The sequence below is a fragment of the Heptranchias perlo genome, unplaced genomic scaffold, assembly GCF_035084215.1.
Source record: "Heptranchias perlo isolate sHepPer1 unplaced genomic scaffold, sHepPer1.hap1 HAP1_SCAFFOLD_979, whole genome shotgun sequence".
Classification (NCBI taxonomy): Eukaryota; Metazoa; Chordata; class Chondrichthyes; order Hexanchiformes; family Hexanchidae; genus Heptranchias; species Heptranchias perlo.
Genome location: NW_027140024.1, coordinates 1 through 21,280, shown reverse-complemented (window position 1 = coordinate 21,280; position 21,280 = coordinate 1). Strand labels below are relative to the sequence as shown.

Below are 21,280 nucleotides of genomic sequence, written 5' to 3'. Positions count from 1 at the left end.
ATTTTGAACACCTCTATTAAATCTCCCCTTAACCTTCTCTGCTCTAAGGAGAACAATCCAGCTTCTCCAGTCTCTCCACATAACTGAAGTCCTCATCCCTGGTACCGTTCTAGTAAATCTCCTCTGCACCCTCTCCAAGGCCTGACATCCCTCCTAAATTGCGGGGCCCAGAATTGGACAACAATTCTCCAGCTGGGGCCTGACCGGTGATTTATAAAGGTTTAGCGTAACTTCCTTGCTTTTGTACTCTATGCCTCTATTAATAAAGCCAACATCCTGTATTTTTTTTTAACTGCCGTGTCCACCCACCTTCAAAGATTTGTGTATGTGAACCCCCCGGTCTCTCTGGTCCTGTGCACCTGTTGAAATTGTACCATTTAGTTTATATTGCCTCTCCTTGTTCCTCCTCCCAAAATGCAAGTAGGAATCCTTGCTGTCTCGGTCTTGATTTCGGTAAGCTTTGTTAGCCCTTAAGTATAGAAGACCAAGAGGGTCGTAATCGTTTTGATACCAGGTAACGTTAAATGATGCCCTTGCGAGTTGCTCGTTACTCAATTGTCCCCAGAACCAGTGCCGAGCTTTGCCCGTCACTGTAGTGTAATGCAGCTCAAACTGCTTTCTCTAGATACTGCTTCATTCACAGAATTACAGAGAATTTACAGCACAGAACCATTCAGCCCATCTAGTCTGTGCCAGTGTTTATGCTCCACACGAGCCTTCTCCCTCCCTACTTCATCTCCCGCTATCAGCATATCCTTCTATTCCTTTCTCCCTCATGTACTTATCGAGCTTCCCCTTAAATTGCTGACGACACCAAGTTAGGAGGCACAGTAAGTAGTGTAGATGGAAGCAGAAAGTTGCAAAGGGACATTGATTGATTCAGTGAGCGGGCAACACTGTGGCAGATGGAGTTCAATGTGGGGCAGTGTGAGGTCATCCACTTTGGACCTAAGAAAGACTGGTCAGAGTATTTTCATTCAGTGCAAGCGGAGTCTTATTACTGTTCTAGGTTTAATTTCCACAGTCCGAGCGGACGGAGTATGAAAGATTCTCACACCCACCACTGCGTAGCTCGAGAATCCCGGCGACAGTGCTGGTAGATATGGTGCAGCAGGCCATTGCAACCAATTTCACACAGTACGTGAAAGGAGATTAACGGTTTATCAGTGTACCACAGGGACAGCTTGACAAGGCAACAAAAATTCTAAACGCTGTCTCCACCCAAGGGCGTTGCTATAAGGGTGGGGGAATCGTTCAATTAGTGTTAGGTTTCTCCCAGCATCTCCTGCTTACAACGCCCTCAACGTTTAGCCCAATTTTCTCTCCGTGTGTCTTTCTCTTGTCACCGGTACCTGTCGTAATATCCAGTGTATAAGCTGTACACTTTTATCTTAGCAGGACTATAGGAATCGGAGTGTGCAGCTTATAAAGAAAGAACTTGCATTTCTGTTTCATGACCTCAGGGCGTCCCAAAGCGCTTTACAGCCAATGAAGTGCTTTTTTTGAAGTGTAGTCACTGTTGTAATGTAGGAAACGCGGCAGCTAAACGTCACAGCAAGATCCCACAAACAGCAATGAGATAAATTACCGGATAATCTGCTTTCAGGTGTTGTTTGAGTGATAAATGTTGGCCCAGGACACAGGGGAAAACTCCCCTGCTCTTCGCAATAGTGGCCGTGGGATAGTTTATATCCACCTGAGAAGGCAGATGGGGGGGGGGGCGGGGCAGCTCTCGGTTTAACGTCTCATCTGAAAGACGGCATCTCCGACAGTGCAACACTCCCTCGGTACCGGCACTGGGAGTGTCTGCCTGGATTATGGGGCTCAAGTCTCTGGAGTGGGGACTTGAACCCGCAACGAGAGAGAACTGCCCACTGAGCCACGGCTGACACCAGGCTGTTGGCACAATATTAGTGTATTGACTGAACTGTGACTTTGTTTAGCATTTTTATCAGTTAAAGAAAAAAATGTACGTTTATATAGTGTTTTATAGGAAGTCTCAAGGTGCTTTATAGCCAATGATTAATTTTGACGTAGCCAAATGCCTAGTGTAGTAAATAAGCCCAGTGATGAGACTGATGGGCTGCACTTCCCTGTGTGTTAACCCTGGTCACTATCACATTGCTGTTTGTGGGATCTTGCTGTGCGCAAATTGGCTGCCATGTTGCCTACATTACAACAGGGACCATGCTTTTTTTTAAAACAAAAAGTATTTAATTGGCCGTAAAATGCATTGGGCCGTCCTGAGGTTGTGAAAGACGCTACAGAAATGCAAGTTCGTTCTTTGACCTCGCCCACGTGAACTTAGCCAGCAGAGGAACTTGCCTTGCAGCCGATGTTTCTTGTCACTGTGTCTAAACGCTGTACTCCAGCTGGGAAAATATTAATGCAGGCCGTTCAACTTTTGATGGCCAATTTTCTTCTATGTTTCTTGTTGGGTCTGTTGTGGGGGAGAGGAGGATAGATGGCCCATCTGTTTGTGATGTTGCTCTCAGAACGAATTTAGAGAAGTCTCCTCGCAGATCAGTGCCAACGGGCAGATAATTAGCACCGGTGAAAATGTTATCATGGGTTCCAGGCTTTGGTCTTGTGCCCAGAAGGCGCTAATTAAAATCTTTTGAAAGCTGGAGCTGCGGTCTGCCTGTTTGGGAGAGGAAGGACACAGCGAGGCAGAAGATTAATCACCTCCGAATACAGGGGTTTGCCTGTTTTCTGCTTGACCTACTGTGTTGTTCGGACACGAAGGAATTGACGGTGCGATCCCCTCATTCTAAACTCTTCTTCAGAGCTCGTGCTCGGTCCCCATAGGTGGGTCTGGACGGCAGGCGGGCTATTCCGTGCCATCCAGTGCTCACCGATTTTAAAAGCTCCACTGATTTCGGGCAAAGTCGGGTCTCTAGGCGGCTGTGAACAAACTAACTGTGAGAGGGAGTCGGAGAGTGGAAGCTTCCCAAAGATCCCACTCCCTGACTGCCTCCTCTTAGTTGACGATGGTGTGGATTGAAGCTGTCTGAAGATTCCCGTCAGCTGTTTGCACTTAACACCTGCGGGAGTGGGGGAGAGAGGGAGGAGAGATGGTGGGGAGGGAAGTCAGTCAGGCGAGAGGGGGTGGAGTCAGGCGAGCGAGAGGGAGGGGGTGGAGTCAGTCGGGTGAAGGGGGGAGACGTCGGGTGAAGGGGGGAGTCAGTCGGGCGAGGGGGGGTGGGTGGTGCGAAGATGCCTGGCAGCCTCAGTCGGCTGTTTGCACCATTAACCACGGGAGATATTTCATTGCTACAGCCTATTCTGGATTTACTATCCACCGCCTATAGCGGGCAACACGGCACGAGTGCGCCCGCTCTACGAGATGGGGAACGGTCTTGGCGCGTCATTTGACTGTGGGTAGCATCACCCCTGGCTCCTGCTTCGATCTGAGCCCGAGGTTGCTGAAGAGCACTCGGGAGCAGAGACCCTGACTGACGACTCCCTCTCTCCTGTGACCAGTGTGGCGTTCCATCCCCCCACCACAACTGCTCCGACTGAGATCAGTTAACTCGGCACAGGCCAGGGACTGAACCCAGAGCCTTCCTCAGCTGTTTGTGGTTTACTCCAGTGACACGTAAGAAAACGCCCATTTTAAAACTGTGTGGCTGGGTGAGTTGGCATGCCAGGGAGGGTGGGTTTAAATAGTGAAGGCAGACAGCTCGATGACCTTTTACTTGTGCTTTGACGTCTGTCGTCATGAACGGACAGTGGGAGGGCACTTTGGACAAAAGTGCTGCTTTCTTCCTCTTAAAGACCCAATTCCCTTTGCACCTAACTGCACTGGGGGCACCTGCCTAGATTGTGCGCTCAAGCCTCTGGAGTGGGGCTCGAACCTGCGACCTTTGACTCGGAGGTGAGAGAGGGTGCTGCCCACTGAGCCACGGCCGACACCAAGGCAGCAAGTGAGAATTAGAAGCTGAATTGGGGTTTGGAGAATGGGGTGGGGGGTGGTGGAATGTGTTCTCGTTCGTTCCCTTGAGTATAGAAGATCGAGGTGTTTAAAACATTGAAAGGATCCGATAGGGTAGATACGGAGAAACTACTTCCTGTGGTGGGGGAGTCCAGAACAAGAGGGCATAATCTTAAAAGTGAAATCAAGAAACATTTCTTCTCTCAAAGGATAGTGGGGGTCTGGAACTCTTTTTTTCTCCCCAAAAGGCTGTGGATGCTGGCGTTCAATTGGAGCTTTCAAGACTGAGAACGATAGATTTTTGTTACGTAAGGGTATCAAGGGATGTGGAGTTGTGGTACAGATCAGGCTCGAGGGGCTGAATGGCCTCCTCCTGTTCCTATGGGGTAGGACAAAACCTGTCCCAATCCTGCAGCGTTGCCTCAGCCTGGGCTGTCCGGCCTCCTATGAGTAATGGCCGGTCGTCTGAGGTACGAGAGGCAATTAGCCAATATCTTCACGAGGAGAGCAGAGACGACCGGGCAACGGTGGGTGGGGTGGGAACGGGGAGCCTCTGGGGACTGTAGGAGCGCGACCCTCGTCTCACTTGTGTGTTTATTGTAATCCACAGATTGACGAACTACCAGAAGGAGCCGTCAAGTCACCATCGAACAAATACCCCATTTTCTTCTTCGGCACCCACGAGACGTAAGTGAGGGCCCGGAGCCCCCGTCGTCTTTCCTTTGCCCGTCTCTGCCCTTGCGTTATTTATTTTTTTCCATAGACCAGTACAACTCCCCTACTTAGTTATCTTGTCGGTCGTTTCGCTGGAACGTCTAATTATGTCGGCCCCTCCGACAGTGCAGCGCTCCCTCAGCACTGGCACTGGGAGCGTCAGCCTGGATTATGGGCTCGAGCCCTCGGGAGCGGGGCTCGGGGCCCGCGGCCCTTCAGTGCTACCCACTGAACTGACTGGGTTGAAGCGCGGTTGACCGCCGCTTTCTCACCGATGGAGACCGAAGCCAGTTCCTGTAACCACGGTTTGTGCTTTCGCCCCTCGCAGTGCCTTTCTGGGACCAAAGGATCTGTTCCCGTACGAGGAATCCAAGGAGAGGTTGGGGAAGCCAAACAAACGAAAAGGATTCAGCGAGGGCTTATGGGAAATAGAGAACAATCCCACGGTGAAGAAGTCCGGATACCAGGTGAGTCCCGGGGGTGTTGGAAGCACGGAAGGAGGCCATTCGGCCCATCGAGTCCGCACCGGCTCTATGCAAGAGCAATCCAGCTGGTCCCACTTCCCCCCCCACCCCCCCCCCCGCCCTTTCCCCGTGGCCCTGCAAAAAAATTTTCCTTTCAAGTATTTATCCAGTTCCCTTTTGAAGGCCACGATTGAATCTGCCTCCACCACCCCCTCAGGCAGCGCATTCCAGATCCTAACCACTCGCTGCGTTTTTTTAAAAAAAGTTTTTCCTTATGTCACCTCTGCTTCCTGTCACTTAGCCAATTCCGTATCTGTGCTGCTATTCCCCCCTTTATTCCATGGGCTTCAATCTTGATGACAAGACTATTATCCGGCACTTTATCAAACACCTTTTGAAAGTCCATATACACCACATCGACTGCATTGCCCTCATCTACCCTCTCTGTTACCTCATGAAAACTTTATCAAGTTAGTTAAACATGATTTGCCTTTAACAAATCCGTGCTGGCTTTCCCTAATTAATCCACCCTCGTCCAAGTGCCTGTTAATTCCGTCCCAGATTATTGTTTCTAAAAGTTTCCCCACCACTGAGGTTAAACTGACCGGCCTGTAGTTGCTGGGTTTATCCTTACACCCTTTTTTGAACAAGGGTGTAACATTTGCAATTCTCCAGTCCTCTGGCCCCACCCCCGTATCTAAGGATGCTTGGAAGATTATGGCCAGTACCCGCACAATTTCCACCCTTGCGTCCCTCAGCAACCTAGGATACGTTTGAGGTACTTGGCTCACACTCCCGGTTATGCTCAAAGCTAGGTCCATCAGCCTTAAACAGGTGTTTCTCTGTTAGATCTGGCACTCCAACTCAGAAATCGGCTTTACCATCTTCTAAACTTCAGCTCATCCAAAACTCTGTTGCTCCGTATCCTAACTCGCACCAAGTCCCGTTCCCCCATCACTCCCTGTGCTCGCTGACCGACATTGACTCCCGGTCCGGCTTCGCCTCAGTTTTAAAATTCTCATCCTTGTTTTCAAATCCCTCCGTGGCCCTCTTTTCCCCCCCCCCCCCCCCCCTCCCTATTTCTGAAACCTCCTCCAGCCCTCCAACCCTCCGAGATCTCTGCGCTCCTCCAATTCTGGCCTTTTGCGCATCCCCGATTTTAATCGCTCCACCACTGGCGGCCGTGCCTTCAGCTGCCTAGGGCCTAAACTCTGGAATTCCCTCCCTAAACCTCTTCTCCTTTTAAGACGCTCCTTAAAACCCACCTGTCCTAATATCTCCTTATGTGGCCCGGTGTCACAATGTGTCTGATTAACGCTCCTTTTGAAGCGCCTTGGGACGTTTCACTGCTTTAAAGGCGCTGTATAAATGCAGGTTGTTGTATGTGGGGGGGGGGGGGGGAAGTCTCCTCTGATGTCTGTTCAAGGTACCTGGTGTAATATTAGGGCGCTCTTGCTTGAACCTAGGCAAGGGGTGAGTGGCACCCAGAATAAAAAACATCCCATCCCTCCGCAACCGCTCCCTCCGGGCCTGCGGCTAAATGCGCCGACTGGTGCGTCACCGAGTCTCAAAAGGTCAAGCTTACGTGCTGCCTTGGCTGATCACAGCAGCATGGCGATAGGAGCTAGCCTTGAAAACCACGGGAAGAACTTGCATTTATACAGCTCTGATCACAACCTCAGGACGTCCCAGTGAAGTACTTTCTAAAGTGCAGTCGCTGTTGTAATATCGGAAACGTGGCAGCCAATTTGCGCACAGCAAGATCCCACAAGCAGAAAATGAGAGAACGGCAGGTTAAACTGGTTATTTAGTAACGCTGATTAAGGGATGAATATTGGCCAGGACCGCCGGTGAGAACTCTCCTGCTCCTCTCCAGATAGTGCCTGGACAGGTAGACAGAAGCCGCGGTTTGATAAATCATCCAAAAGACAGCCCCCCCTCCCCCCGTTCCCTCAGTGTTGCGCTGCAGTGTCAGCCGAGATTATGTGCTCAAGTCTCTGGAGCGGGGCTCGAACCCGCAACTATCAGACTCGGGCGCAAGAGTGCTGCCTGCTGGGCCAAGCTGATGCTTGTCGTGTTCCACTTTGTAAGAAAGCAAGAACTTGCACTGATACAGTGCCATTCACGACAGCCCAAAGTACTTTTTGAAGTGTGGTCACTGTTGTAATGTAGGAAATGCGGCCCCCAATTTGCGCACAGCAAGATCCCACAAACAGCAACATGATAATGACCAGATCATCTGTTTTTTAGTGATGTTGGTTGAGGGATAAATACTGGCCCCAGGACACCGGGGACAATTCCCCCTGCTCCTCTTCGAAATAGTGGCCGTGGGATCTTTTACATCCACCTGAGAGGGGCCTCGGTTTAACGTTTCATCCGAAAGACGGCACCCCCGACAGTGCGGCACTCCCTCAGTACTGGTACTGGGAGTGTCGGCCTGGATTTTGTGCTAGAGTCTCTGGGTTTTTTAAAAAATTCGTTCATGGGATGTGGGTGTCGCTGGCGAGGCCGGCATTTATTGGGACTCGAACCCACGACCCTCTGACTCAGAGGCGAGAGAGAGAGAGAGAAAAAGAGAGAGAGGGAGAGATCCCCGCTAAGCCACCTGTAACTAAAAGAGCGAGAGAGCTGTGAGGCGCTGCTCTACGCGAGGCGGAGGCTGCAACGTTTCTGATCTGCGTCGTCCTTGCCCAGGCACCCGAGCAGCACCAAAGCTCGTCGGAGGGAGAGGGCGACGGGGAGAAGAAGGAGAATGCTGAGGGGAGCAGCGATGAGGAGGGCAAGCTGGTGATCGACGAGCCAGCGAAAGAAAAGGAAAAACTGGAAAAGACTGGATCAAAACGGAAGTTGGTCACTCCGACAAAGGTACGCGGTCTGCTCTACGCGTGACGCAGCACTTGGGGTTCACTGGTCATAACTGGATCGTGCAGCACCCACCTCCATGCTCCGTTCCCACGTGACTGGCAGGAAAAGACCAGCTGGTTTATCGGGCCTGCCCCACACTCCCGTTGGCTGGAGTATCACGAGTAAACGCGACCTCCCTTCCCGTAGCCATTTAATCTCCTGGGAGAGGCAAAAAAAACCCCACCCAGGGCCAACTGGGGGGAGGAATTCCCCTGCGACCAATTTCCCCCCCCCCCCCCCGGGGGCGATTGAAACCAGTCCAGGAGATCACATGGACCAGGTGTTACCTGTAAAGCCGCTCACCTTCCAGATGATGCGATCTCTGTCCCAGTCAAGGATGGGTCCAGCTCCCTCTTTAAGGTGTGCAGAGAGTCCACACCCGCCGACAGCACATTCCAGAGGCTCACTACTCTCTGGGAACAGGAGAACTGCCTAATACCCAGTCTATTCCCACTCTTGCGTGGTTTAAACTCGTGTTCCCTGGTCCTCCCCAATCTGTCAAACTGGAATAATCTCGTCAGTAGGGGCGCAAACCAGCCCTTTCATTATTTTCTGCTCCACACGCGCCTCCTCCCACCTTACTTCATCTCACCCGACCAGCATATCCTTCTATTCCTTTCTCCCTCAACCACTACCTGTGTTAACAAGTTCCACATTCTCACCACTCTGGGTGAAGCAGTTTCTCCTGAATTCCTTTATTGGATTTATTAGTGACTATCTTATCTTTACGGCCCCAAGTTGACATTGAGTCAATCACGCAGTGTGAGGCTGGAGTCACGTGTAGGCCCAGACCGGGTAAGGGGGGCAGGTTCCCTTCCCTGAAGGGACGTCCATGAACCGGTTGGGTTTTTAGGACAACCCGGCAGCTCGCGATCGGTTTTAAATCGCCGGATTTTATTGAACTCAATTTTCACAACTTGCCATGCTTGGGTTTTGAACTCCCAGTTACCCAGGCTGCAACGACTGTACCAGCCAGAGAACTGACACACATCTCCTCCTGTGCTTCACCTCACCCTTCCCTGCCCCCCGCCCCCCCGCCCCTCGCATCAAACACAAATTTTATTCTTTTCAAGGTCTCCCCAAAGCGGCCCTGCGATTCCAAGGAGGCGGAGGAGGAGGAGGAAGAGGAAGGGGGCAAGGACGAGGGGGACGAAGGAGGGACCCCCGCCAAGGCAGAGCAGCACGCGGAGGAGGAGAAAGAGAACAAGAGCAGCCTGGCTCCCAACGAGAAGGAGAGCGAGGTGGCCAATGCCACGGAGCCCCAGAAGAAGCACGAGGAGGTAAGGGACACCCAGCTTCGCAAACCTCCATCACTTTGTTACCTTAAACGAAGCAGAGGGGGTTTACCCCCCTTTTTTTAAAAAAAAAATAAAAGCTGAGCTCCAGAGACTGGGCTGAAATCGGGAGAGTGGCTGCGACCGTAGACTCTCTGAGCCAACTATAGAAAGATCAAGATCTCCCTCTCTCTCTAACCTCCTCCAGCCCTACAACCCTCCGAGATCTCTGCCCTCCTCCAATTCTGTCCCCTCGCGCATCCCCGATTTTCATCGCTCCACCACTGGCGGCCGTGCCTTCAGCTGCCTCGGCCCTGAGCTCTGGAATTCCCTCCCTAAACCTCTCCGCCTCTCCCTCCTCCTTTTTAAGACGCTCCTTAAAACCTCCCTCTTCGACCGAGCTTTTGGTCGCCTGTCCTAATATCTCCTTATGTGGCTCGGTGTCAAATTCTGTCTGATTTACGCTGTTGTGGGGGACGTTAGACGTGTTGTATTAATGAAAGTCAGTGCTGTAGCTCTCATATTTGTCGAAAAATAGTTTATCTTTGCTAACTTGGCAGAATTTTTCTCTCACCATTTTTTCTTCTCTTTCCCCCCCCCCCAACTCGCAGGCTGAGGCAGCTACTGTTTAAAGCATGGAGCTGAAATTTGCTGGACCAGCCTTTCGCAGACACCTAACCCACGAGTGCTGAAGAATTTTATTTTAGATTTCAAAGGAAAAAAAAAAATTGTTTGTGCTGGCAGTGGCTTTTTATCCCAGTGTCGGGCGGTGAGCTCACTTTTATGGTAATAAAAAAAAAAATTCTGCTTCTCGCATTGTCACCCATGATTGTCAATCTCTGAACTCCAGCAGATTATTAAATGTTTTCTCAATAGATTCTTGTTTTTTTTTAAGTGGGGGGGGGGGGGAAATGGGGGCATTTCAGAGGCTTGTTGGAGTGAGAGGTGCTTTAAGACAATTAAAGGATTCGACAGGATAGATGGATAGAGAGAGACTGTTTCCCTCGAATTTGAGCAAGAGAATTCTTCCCAATGTCCTGGGCCAAAGTTTACCCCTCGACTGACATCACTTTTTTAAAAAAAAACACGCATTACCTGGTCGTCCACCGCATAGCTGCACAGACTAGGCTTGTATTCTCTCGAGTATAGACGATTAAGGGGTGATCTAATCGAGGTGTTTAACGTGATTGCATTATTTGATAGGGTAGATAGTGAGAAACTATTTCCTCTGGTGGGGGAGAGTCCAGAACAAGGGGGCAGAACCTTAAAATTAGAGCCAGGCCGTTCAGGGGTGATGTCAGGAAGCATTTCTTCACACAAAGGGGAGTGGGCAAAGGGGAGTGGGAATCTGGAACTCTTTTTTTTCTAAACCCCCCCTGAAAAAGGCTGTTCATAGAAAGTTTTGGCACAGAAGGAGGCCATTCGGCCCATTGTGTCCGTGCCGGCCGTAAAAGAGCCATCCAGCTTAATCCCACTTTCCAGCTCTTGGTCCGTAGCCCTGCAGGTTACGTCACTTCAAGTGCACATCCAGGTACTTTTTAAATGAGTTGAGGGTTTCTGCCTCTACCACCCTTTCAGGCAGTGAGTTCCAGACCCCCACCACCCTCTTGGGGGGGGGGGGGGGGGGAAATTCTGCTCAACTCCTGTCTAATCCTTCTACCAATTACTTTAAATCTATGCCCCCTGGTCCCTGACCCCTCTGCTAAGGGAAATAGGTCCTTCCTATCCACTCTTGTCTAGTCCCGTCATAATTTTATATACCTCAATTAAATCTCCCCTCAGCCTTCTTTGCTCCAAAGAAATATCTCTGTCTTTCTTTCTGTCTTTCTTTCTTTCTGTCTTTCTTTCCCTCCCCCCCCACCAAATCTGTTTGAAATGAGCATGGCTGCCCCTGGTGTTGGGGTGATGAAAGAAAGTTCTCTTGTGGTTTGGAATGATGCTGTTTCTAAAACCTTGCCCCGTTTCCCCCACTGTCGATGACGCAGCCTCAAACTGGCGGCCCCTTTTCTTACCACGCCCGAGTCAGTGAACCTCACACGAGCAACTTTTAGACCATTTTTATTTTCTTCCCTTTTTTTTTAAACAAAAAAAAACGTGACGGATATTTAAGTATTAAATTACGAATCACAAACATTTTGCACCTGGTTGCTTTTTTTTTTGTAACTCTGACTTTTCTTTTTAAAGAATACGTTTTTGTTTGTGCTTTTTGGTTCCGTTTGTTGGTGTGTGATGTTGCCGCTTTGACTCCTCGACAGCAGTGGCCTGACTTTCTCTTTCACCAGCTCATTTCTAGAGGGGTAGAATTGGCAAAGCGGAGAAGTTATGTTAAACTTGTATAGAACCTTGGTTAGACCGCACTTTGGGTACTGTGCACGGTTCTGGTCTTTATATTATAGAAAGGATATAGAGACACTGGAGAGGGTGCAGTAGAAGATTTATAAGGATGATACCAGAACTGAGGTTCTAACTATCAGGAAAGACTGGACAGGCTGGGGCTCTTCTCTAGAAAAGAGAAGGCTGAGGGGGTGACCTGATAGAGGCCTTTAAGATTATGAAAGGGTTCGATAGAGAAGATGTTTCCACTTGCAGGGGAGACCAAAATTTGAATATAAGATAGTCACTAATAAATCCCAATTGGGAATTCGGGAGAAACTTCTTTACCCAGAGAGTGGTGAGAATGTGGAACTCGCTCCCATATGGAGTGGTTGAGGCGAATAACACAGATGGATTTAAGGGGAAGCTGGATAAACACACAAGGGAGAAAGGAATAGAAGGATACGCTGAGAGGGTGAGATGGAGGGGTGGGAGGAGCATAAATACTGGCACAGACCAGTTGGGCCGAATGGCCTGTTTCTGTGCTGCAAATTTTGTAGAGAAAAGAGCCCCAGTCTGATGAGTCTTTCCTGATAGTTGTTCAATTATTTTTGGATAAAGTCGGAAGGAAGGAGCTTTTCTTTGTGAGGGAGGGACGTTGTCAGACATTTTATCTCCCGGTGATGCAAAGGTTTATTCGTTCCTTCATTGTCGCTGGGTCAAAATCCTGGGACTCCCTCCCTAACAGCACTGTGGGAGAACCTTCACCACACGGACTGCAGCGGTTCAAGAAGGTGGCTCACCACCACCTTCTCAAGGGGCAGTTAGGGATGGGCAATAAATGCTGGCCTCGCCAGCAACCAAATCCAGAGATACAAATAAAATTCATTGCATTCTTAGACTTTTTCTTGAACAATCACTTTCCCCCTCCATTGCTGTTCCCTGGATTAGACTGGGAGTAACATGGTGACTTGGGAGCTACATTACTGTAAGTGAACTAACAAGACTATGACGGAGTCCCATCACCTTTTCCCCCGTGACAGAATAGCCCCTCACTGACCTCCATTAAAATCAGTTCCCTGCGTAAACGTGCTGTAAGATTGTTACCAATAAAGTCTGCTTCGAGTTAGGAAAAGAAGTTTCTGAATTTTTTTTTTTGAAGGAAGCTCATTGACATAAGTGTCTGAATTCTTCCTGTTGGGAGAGGGGGAGCTGGTGAACTGGTCCCTTGGGCTGTGGCAGGCTTCCGTTGGGCTATAATTTCCCCGCTGGCATATGGCTAGTTCCGACTGGGGTGTGACTGCTGGAGTTTGGCTCCTCCAGTTGATTCCTGCTGGGAGCTGGCTTTTGTCAGGCTCTAGGCTTCCAGTTGGGGCAGATTCCTACTGGGTAATGGTTCCTGCTGGGAGCTGGCTACTGCCGGGCTCTAGGCTTCCAGTTGGGGCAGATTCCTACTGGGTAATGGTTCCTGCTGGGAGCTGGCTACTGCCGGGCTCTAGGCTTCCAGTTGGGGCAGATTCCTTCTGGGTAATGGTTCCTGCTGGGATCTGGCTTCTGCCAGGGCTGTATGCTTCCAGTTGGGGCAGATTCCTACTGGCTAATGGTTCCTGCTGGGAGCTGGCTTCTGTCAGGCTATGCGCTTCCAGTTGGGGCAGATTTCTGCTGGGAGTTGGCTTCTACCAGGCTGCGATTGGCTCCACTTGAACTATGCGCCAAGACTGTGAGTAGCGATAGGCCGTGGGAGGTTGTCACAGCCATGGATTCACACTTGCTGTTGGAGATTGCTGAATTGACTGATATTTGCCCCAATTGACCCTAGGGCTTAAACTCACCTCCTGCCCAGCTTTTGGGTTGGACATGTAGTTTTCAGACCTGAAAGCTAGAAAATAAAAAGCCTGGGTTTTAATCACTGCATTCAAGCACACTCAGTCCCAATTACTGATTTGTTTAGACTCCATGCTTTGCCATGTGCTCGCCATGGCTCAGCGGGTAGCACTCTCCCCTCTGAGTGAGAAGGTTGGAGGCAAATTTCAGGGACTTGAGCCCGTAATCCAGGCCGACGTTCCCAGTGCCAGTACTGAGGGAGTGCCGCACGGTCGGAGGTGCCGTCCTTCGGATGAGACGTTAAACGAAGTCTGCCCCTCTCAGGTGGACGTAAAAGATCCCACAGCCACTATTGGAAGAAGAGCAGGGGGAGCTCTCCCTGGTGTCCTGGGCCAGTAATTAGCCCTCAACCAACATCGTTAAACAGATTATCTGGTCATTATCTGATTGCTGTGTGTAAATTCGCTGCTGGGTTTCCTACCTTACAACACTGCAAAAGTACTTGGCTGTAAAGCGGTTTGGGACGTCCTGAGGTCGTGCAAGGCGCTGTATAAACGTGACTTCTTTCAAATCTGCATTAAAGAGATCGCATTGAGCAAACCATTCGAAGCTACACAATTGGCACGGACTGAATGCTGGACTACAGGCCCCACAATGTTATTTTCTGCTGTTTCTTATGGTCAACAAACCAAGCTGGGGAACGACCAGCGTCCATGAAGCTGGACCCAGGCATGTCAGCGCCTTCAGTGGAGTATATAATTTAGGAGGGCCATAAATATACGATAGTCTCTAATAAATCCAATAGGGAATTCAGGAGAAACCTCTTTACCCAGGGAGTGGTGAGAATGTGGAACTCGCTACCACAAGGAGTGGTTGAGGTGAATAACATAGATGCATATAAGGGGAAGTTCGATAAACACGAGGGAGAAAGGAGTCGAAGGATATGCTGATAGATCGAGATGAAGTAGGGGTGAGAGGAGGCTCGTGTGGAGCACAAACACCGGCATTGACAAGTTGGGCCGAATGGCCTGTTTCTGAGCTGTACATTCTATGTAAAAGATCTGTGAAAGGGTGGAGGGCAGGAGTGATTGAGTGACAAAAGTGATGATGGTGCAAAAACGAAAAGAGGCGAGGATAGAAGGGGTCCAGAGGAAGGATGCATGGTTACAGCAGACTAGCAGAGGGGGGTTGGAATGGAAGCAAAGAGGAGAAAAGGCTCCTGTAGCCTGGGAACGTGACCGGAGAAAGGTGGGTAGACCCCAGGAGTGTGGATCCCCTCCACAAGCACCATCCTGCACCTCCTCCACTCCCAGCGGTTCTGGTGCAGCCGTCCTCCATTGCCTGTTGCCCAGCTTTCGCTAGTTTTCCAGGTTGGCGAAGGAAAAATGGGTTAAAAACATATTTTTAACGGTGTACGTGACTGATAAGAGGGGGCAGGCGCTGCGTGTATGGGTCCCCCCCTCCTCCCATTGCTGCTACTTATGGGTCCCACTAATATGGCGCCTCTTGACCATGAGATGGTGGCCATGCTACCCACCATGCTCTGCGCTTAGCGCTTTGGCGCAAGGCGTCATGGGAGCTGTAGTCCGCCTACAACTCCCAGGAGGCATGGCGCAAAACAAACGCATGCGCAGTCGCCGGGCACTGGGAGATTCCATTCTCAAGACGCGGGAGGGGGGGGGGGTGCACGGATAGAGTGGTTGCCGAATCCTCCGGTCGGTGGAATAAATTACGCCTTGACAAGGGAGTAGTGAGAATTAATGTAAGTGATCAAAAGGCAGCTAACGTAGGAGAGAGCATTGGGCTCAATTAGGTCGTTTCAAACCATCGTGGATTGTGCCACCGAGAAGAGAAACCCCCCCCCTTCCCCACACCACGTTCCCTCGCCCCGCAGGTTGTGGCTGCCGCTCTCGCGCGGAGGTCGTTGGGCTGCCGGTGGCGGTTGAGGTAATTTGAAAGCGGGAGCGCGCGGCGGGGGGGGGGGGGGGGAAGAGGGTCCGGCACGGGGCGGGAGCGCGCACGGCGAGCGTTCGGGCACGGGGCGGGAGCGCGCCACGGCGAGCGTTCGGGCACGGGGCGGGCGGCGGGCGGGAGCGCGCAAGGGGAGGGTCCGGGCACGGGGCGGGAGCACGCGCGGGGGGAGGGGTCAGATATTCCCATCGCGGCCCGTCCGCCAATAAGGCACGACCCCCCCGCTCTCTCTATTTCCCCCTCTCTATTTCCCCCTCTCTATTTCCCCCTCTTTCTCCCCCTTCTTTCTCCCCCTCTTCCTCCCCTCTCTCTCTTCCCCCCTCTTTCCTCCCTCTCTCTATTTTCACTCTCTCTATTTTCCCCTCTCTCTATTTTCCCCTCTCTCTATTTTCCCCTCTTTCTCCCCTCTCTCTATTTCCCCCTCTTTCTCCCCTCTCTCTATTTCCCCCTCTTTCTCCTCTCTCTATTTCCCCCTCTTTCTCCGCCTCTCTATTTCCCCCTCTTTCTCCCCCTCTCTTTCTCCCCCTCTCTTTCTTTCCCGCTCTTCTCCCCCCTCTTTCTCCCCCCTCTCTATTTCCCCCTCTTTCCCCCTCTCTCTTTCCCCCCTCTCTCTCTTCCCCCCCTCTCTCTCTTTCCCCCCCTCTCTCTCTTCCCCCCCCTCTCTCTCTTCCCCCCCCTCTCTCTCACCCCCTCTCTCTCTTTCCCCTCTCTCTATTTCCCTCTCTATTCCCCCTCTTTCTCCCCTCTCTATTTCCCCCTCTTTCCCCCTCTCTCTTTCCCCCCCCTCTCTCTTTCCCCCTCTCTCTCTTTCCCCCCCTCTCTCTCTTTCCCCCCCTCTCTCTCTTTCCCCCCCTCTCTCTCTCCCCCTCTCTCTCTCCCCCCTCTCTCTCTCTTCCCCTCTCTCTATTTCCCCCTCTTTCTCCCCTCTCTATTTCCCCCTCTTTCTCCCCCACTCTATTTCCCCTCTCAATTCCCCCTCTTTCTCCCCTCTCTCTTCCCCCTCTCTTTCTCCCCTCTCTTCCCCCCCTCTCTCTCTCTCCCCCCCCTCTCTCTCTTCCCCCCCCTCTCTCTCTTCCCCCCCTCTCTCTCTTCCCCCCCACTCTCTCTCCCCCCCCTCTCTCACTCCCCCCTCTCACTCTTCCCCCCCCCTCTCTCTTCCCCCTCTCTCTTTCCCCCCTCTCTCTTTCCCCCCTCTCTCTCTTCCCCCCTCTCTCTTCCCCCCTCTCTCTCTTCCCCCCCTCCCTCTTCCCCCTCTTCCCTCTCTCCAATTTCCCCTCTCTCTCTATTTTCCCCTCTCTATTTCCCCCTCTCTCAATTTCCCTTCTCTCTATTTCCCCCTCTTTCTCCCCTCTCTCTATTTCCCCCTCTTCTCCCCTCTCTCTATTTCCCCCTCTTTCTCCCTCTCTTCCCCCCCTCTCTCTCTCTTCCCCCCCCTCTCTCTCTTCCCCCCCCTCTCTCTCTTCCCCCCCCTCTCTCTCTTCCCCCCCTCTCTCTCTTCCCCCCCCCTCTCTCTCTTCCCCCCCTCTCTCTCTTCCCCCCCCCTCTCTCTTCCCCCTCTCTCTTTTCCCCCCTCTCTCTTTTCCCCCTCTCTCTTTCCCCCCTCTCTCTCTTCCCCCCTCTCTCTCTTCCCCCCTCTCTCTCTTCCCCCCTCTCCCTCTTCCCCCTCTTCCCTCTCTCCATTTTCCCCTCTCTCTCTATTTTCCCCTCTCTATTTCCCCCTCTCTCTATTTCCCTTCTCTCTATTTCCCCCTCTTTCTCCCCTCTCTCTATTTCCCCCTCTTTCTCCCCTCTCTCTATTTCCCCCTCTTTCTCCCCTCTCTCTATTTCCCCCTCTTTCTCCCCTCTCTCTATTTCCCCCTCTTTCTCCCCTCTCTCTATTTCCCCCTCTTTCTCCTCTCTCTATTTCCCCCTCTTTCTCCGCCTCTCTATTTCCCCCTCTTTCTCCCGCCTCTTTCTCCCCGCCTCTTTCTCCCCTCTCTTTCTCCCCCTCTCTTTCTCCCCCTCTCTTTCTCCCCCTCTCTTTCTCCCCCTCTCTTTCTCCCCCTCTCTTTCTCCCCCTCTCTTTCTCCCCCTCTCTTTCTCCCCCTCTCTTTCTCCCCCTCTTCTTCCCCTCTTTCTTCCCCTCTTTCTCCCCCCTCTTTCTCCCCTCTCTCTATTTCCCCCTCTTTCTCCCCTCTATTTCCCCCTCTCTCTATTTCCCCCTCTCTCTCTTTCCCCCTCTCTCTCTTTCCCCCTCTCTCTCTTTCCCCCTCTCTCTCTTTCCCCCTCTCTCTCTTTCCCCCTCTCTCTCTTTCCCCCCTCTCTCTCTTTCCCCCTCTCTCTATTTCCCCCTCTCTCTCTTTCCCCCTCTTTCTCCCCTCTCTCTATTTCCCCCTCTTTCTCCCCTCTTTCTATTTCCCCCTCTTTCTCCCCTCTTTCTATTTCCCCCTCTCTCTATTTCCCCCTCTTTCTCCCCTCTCTATTTCCCCCTCTCTCTATATCCCCCTCTCTCCCCTCTCTCTATTTCCCCCTCTTTCTCCCCTCTCTCTATTTCCCCCTCTTTCTCCCCTCTCTCTATTTCCCCCTCTTTCTCCCCTCTCTCTATTTCCCCCTCTTTCTCCCCTCTTTCTATTTCCCCCTCTTTCTCCCCTCTTTCTATTTCCCCTCTCTCTATTTCCCCCTCTTTCTCCCCTCTCTATTTCCCCCTCTCTCCCCTCTCTCTATTTCCCCCTCTTTCTCCCCTCTCTCTATTACCCCCTCTTTCTCCCCTCTCTCTATTTCCCCCTCTTTCTCCCCTCTCTCTATTTCCCCCCTTTCTCCCCTCGCTCTATTGCCCCTCTTTCTCCCCTCTCTCTATTTCTCCCTCTTTCTCCCCTCTCTCTATTTCCCCCTCTTTCTCCCCTCTCTCTATTTCCCCCTCTTTCTCCCCTCTCTCTATTTCCCCCTCTTTCTCCCCTCTCTCTATTTCCCCCTCTCTCTATTTCCCCCTCTCTCTATTTCCCCCTCTCTCTATTTCCTCCTCTCTCTATTTCCCCCTCTCTCTATTTCCCCCTCTTTCCCCCTCTCTCTCTTTCTCCCCTCTCTCTATTTCCCCCTCTTTCTCCCCTCTTTCTATTTCCCCTCTCTCTATTTCCCCCTCTTTCTCCCTCTCTCTATTTCCCCCCTTTCTCCCCTCTCTCTATTTCCCCCTCTTTCTCCCCTCTCTCTATTTCCCCCTCTTTCTCCCCCTCTCTATTTCCCCCTCTTTCTCCCCTCTTTCTTCCCCCTCTCTGTTTCCCCCTCTCTGTTCCCCCCTCTCTGTTTTCCCCCCTCTCTGTTTTCCCCCCTCTCTGTTTCCCCCCCTCTCTGTTTTCCCCCCTCTCTGTTTTCCCCCTCTCTGTTTTCCCCCCTCTCTGTTTTCCCCCCTCTCTGTTTTCCCCCCTCTCTGTTTTCCCCCTCTCTCTGTTTTCCCCCTCTCTCTATTTCCCCCTCTCTCTCTTTCCCCCTCTCTCTCTTTCCCCCTCTCTCTCTTTCCCCCTCTCTCTCTTTCCCCCTCTCTCTATTTCCCCCCTCTCTCTATTTCCCCCCTCTCTCTATTTCCCCCTCTCTCTATTTCCCCCTCTCTCTATTTCCCCCCTCTCTCTATTTCCCCCCTCTCTCTATTTCCCCCTCTCTCTATTTCCCCTCTCTCTATTTCCCCCCTCTCTCTATTTCCCCCCTCTCTCTATTTCCCCCCTCTCTCTATTTCCCCCCTCTCTCTATTTCCCCCCTCTCTCTATTTCCCCCCTCTCTCTATTTCCCCCCTCTCTCTCTTTCCCCCCTCTCTCTCTTTCTCCCCTCTCTATTTCCCCCTCTTTCTCCCCTCTCTCCAGTTCCCCCACTTTCTCCCCTCTCTCTCTATTTCCCCCCCTTTCTCCCCTCTCTCTATTTCCCTCTCTCTATTTCCCCCTCTCTATTTCCCCCTCTCTATTTCCCCCTCTCTATTTCCCCCTCTCTATTTCCCCCTCTTTCTCCCCTCTCTCTATTTCCCCCTCTTTCTCCCTCTCTCTATTTCCCCCTCTTTCTCCCCTCTCTCTATTTCCCCCTCTTTCTCCCCTCTCTCTATTTCCCCCCTTTCTCCCCTCTCTCTATTTCCCCCTCTTTCTCCCCTCTCTCTATTTCCCCCTCTTTCTCCCCTCTCTCTATTTCCTCTCTTTCTCCCCCTCTCTATTTCCCCTTCTTTCTCCCCCCGCTCTTCCCCCTCTTTCTCCCCCCCTCTTTCTTCCCCCCCTCTGTTTTCCCCCTCTCTGTTTTCCCCCTCTCTGTTTTCCCCTCTCTCTATTTCCCCCTCTCTCTATTTCCCCCTCTCTCTATTTCCCCCTCTCTCTATTTCCCCCTCTCTCTATTTCCCCCCTCTCTCTATTTCCCCCCTCTCTCTATTTCCCCCCTCTCTCTATTTCCCCCCTCTCTCTATTTCCCCCCTCTCTCTTCCCCCCCCCTCTCTCTTTCCCCCCCCTCTCTCTTTCCCCCCCCTCTCTCTTTCCCCCCCCTCTCTCTTTCCCCCCCCTCTCTCTTTCCCCCCCCTCTCTCTTTCCCCCCCTCTCTCTTTCCCCCCCTCTCTCTTTCCCCCCTCTCTCTTTCCCCCCCTCTCTCTTTCCCCCCCTCTCTCTTTCTCCCCTCTCTCTATTTCCCCCTCTCTATTTCCCCCTCTTTCTCCCTCTCTCCAGTTCCCCCACTTTCTCCCCTCTCTCTCTCTATTTCCCCTCTTTCTCCCCTCTCTCTATTTCCCCACTTTCTCCCCTCTCTCTATTTCCCCCTCTTTCTCCCCGCTCTCTCTATCTCCCGCTCTCTCTATTTCCCCTCTTTCTCCTTCCCCCTCTTTCTCCCCTCTCTCCCCTCTCTCTATTTCCCCCTCTTTCTCCCCTCTCTCTATTTCCCCCCTCTTTCTCCCCTCTCTCTATTTCCCCCCTCTTTCTCCCCTCTCTCTATTTCCCCCCTCTTTCTCCCCTCTCTCTATTTCCCCCCTCTTTCTCCCCTCTCTCTATTTCCCCTCTCTCTATTTCCCCTCTCTCTATTTCCCCTCTCTCTATTTCCCCTCTCTCTATTTCCCCCCTCTCTATTTCCCCCCTCTCTATTTCCCCCTCTTTCTATTTCCCCCTCTTTCTCCCCCTCTCTATTTCCCCCTCTTTCTATTTCCCCTCTTTCTCCCCTCTCTCTATTCCCCCTCTCTCTATTCCCCCTCTCTCTCTCTATTCCCCCTCTCTCTCTCTATTCCCCCTCTCTCTCTCTATTCCCCCTCTCTCTCTCTATTCCCCCTCTCTCTCTCTATTCCCCCTCTCTCTCTCTATTCCCCCTCTCTCTCTCTATTCCCCCTCTCTCTCTCTATTCCCCCTCTCTCTCTCTATTCCCCCTCTCTCTCTCTTTGCCCCTCTTTCTCCCCTCTCTCTATTTCCCCCTCTTTCTCCCCTCTCACTATTCCCCCCCTCTCACTATTTCCCCCCCTCTCACTATTTCCCCCCCCTCTCACTATTTCCCCCCCTCTCTCACTATTTCCCCCCCTCTCTCACTATTTCCCTCCCCTCTCTCACTATTTCCTCCCCTCTCTCACTATTTCCCTCCCCCCTCACTATTTCCCCCCCCCTCACTATTTCCCCCCCTCTCTCACTATTTCCCTCCCCTCTCTCACTATTTCCCTCCCCTCTCTCACTATTTCCCTCCCCTCTCTCACTATTTCCCTCCCCTCTCTCACTATTTCCCTCTCTCTATTTTCCCCTTTCTCCCCTCTCTCTATTTCCCTCTCTTCCCCCCCTCTCTCTTCCCCCCTTTCTCTCTCTTCCCCTCCCTCTCTCTCTTCCCCCCTCTCTCTCTTCCCCCTCTCTCTCTCTCTTCCCCCTCTCTCTCTCTCTTCCCCCCTCTCTCTCTTCCCCCCCCTCTCTCTTCCCCCA

General features: G+C 51.8%; 1 protein-coding gene across 1 annotated transcript; it reads left to right on the top strand.

Annotated features, from left to right (window-relative positions):
- Positions 1-4,365: 4,365 nt before the first annotated feature.
- Positions 4,366-10,165, top strand: LOC137320114 (hepatoma-derived growth factor-like). The gene is made up of 6 exons (XM_067981879.1): positions 4,366-4,461; positions 4,545-4,621; positions 4,977-5,115; positions 7,807-7,977; positions 9,090-9,296; positions 9,902-10,165. The coding sequence occupies exons 1-6, from the start codon at positions 4,381-4,383 to the stop codon at positions 9,920-9,922; spliced, it is 696 nt and encodes a 231-aa protein (XP_067837980.1). The 5' UTR covers positions 4,366-4,380; the 3' UTR covers positions 9,923-10,165.
- Positions 10,166-21,280: the final 11,115 nt, after the last annotated feature.

What these genes read in the sequence shown, in the direction of transcription:
- LOC137320114 (XM_067981879.1), top strand. Translation starts at nt 4,381, where the DNA reads ATGAGTAATGGCCGGTCGTCTGAGGTACGAGAGGCAATTAGCCAATAT. An exon ending in GCAGAGACGACCGGGCAACG is followed by an intron (nt 4,462 to 4,544) that starts GTGGGTGGGGTG and finishes TGTAATCCACAG; the next exon opens with ATTGACGAACTACCAGAAGG. An exon ending in TTCTTCGGCACCCACGAGAC is followed by an intron (nt 4,622 to 4,976) that starts GTAAGTGAGGGC and finishes CGCCCCTCGCAG; the next exon opens with TGCCTTTCTGGGACCAAAGG.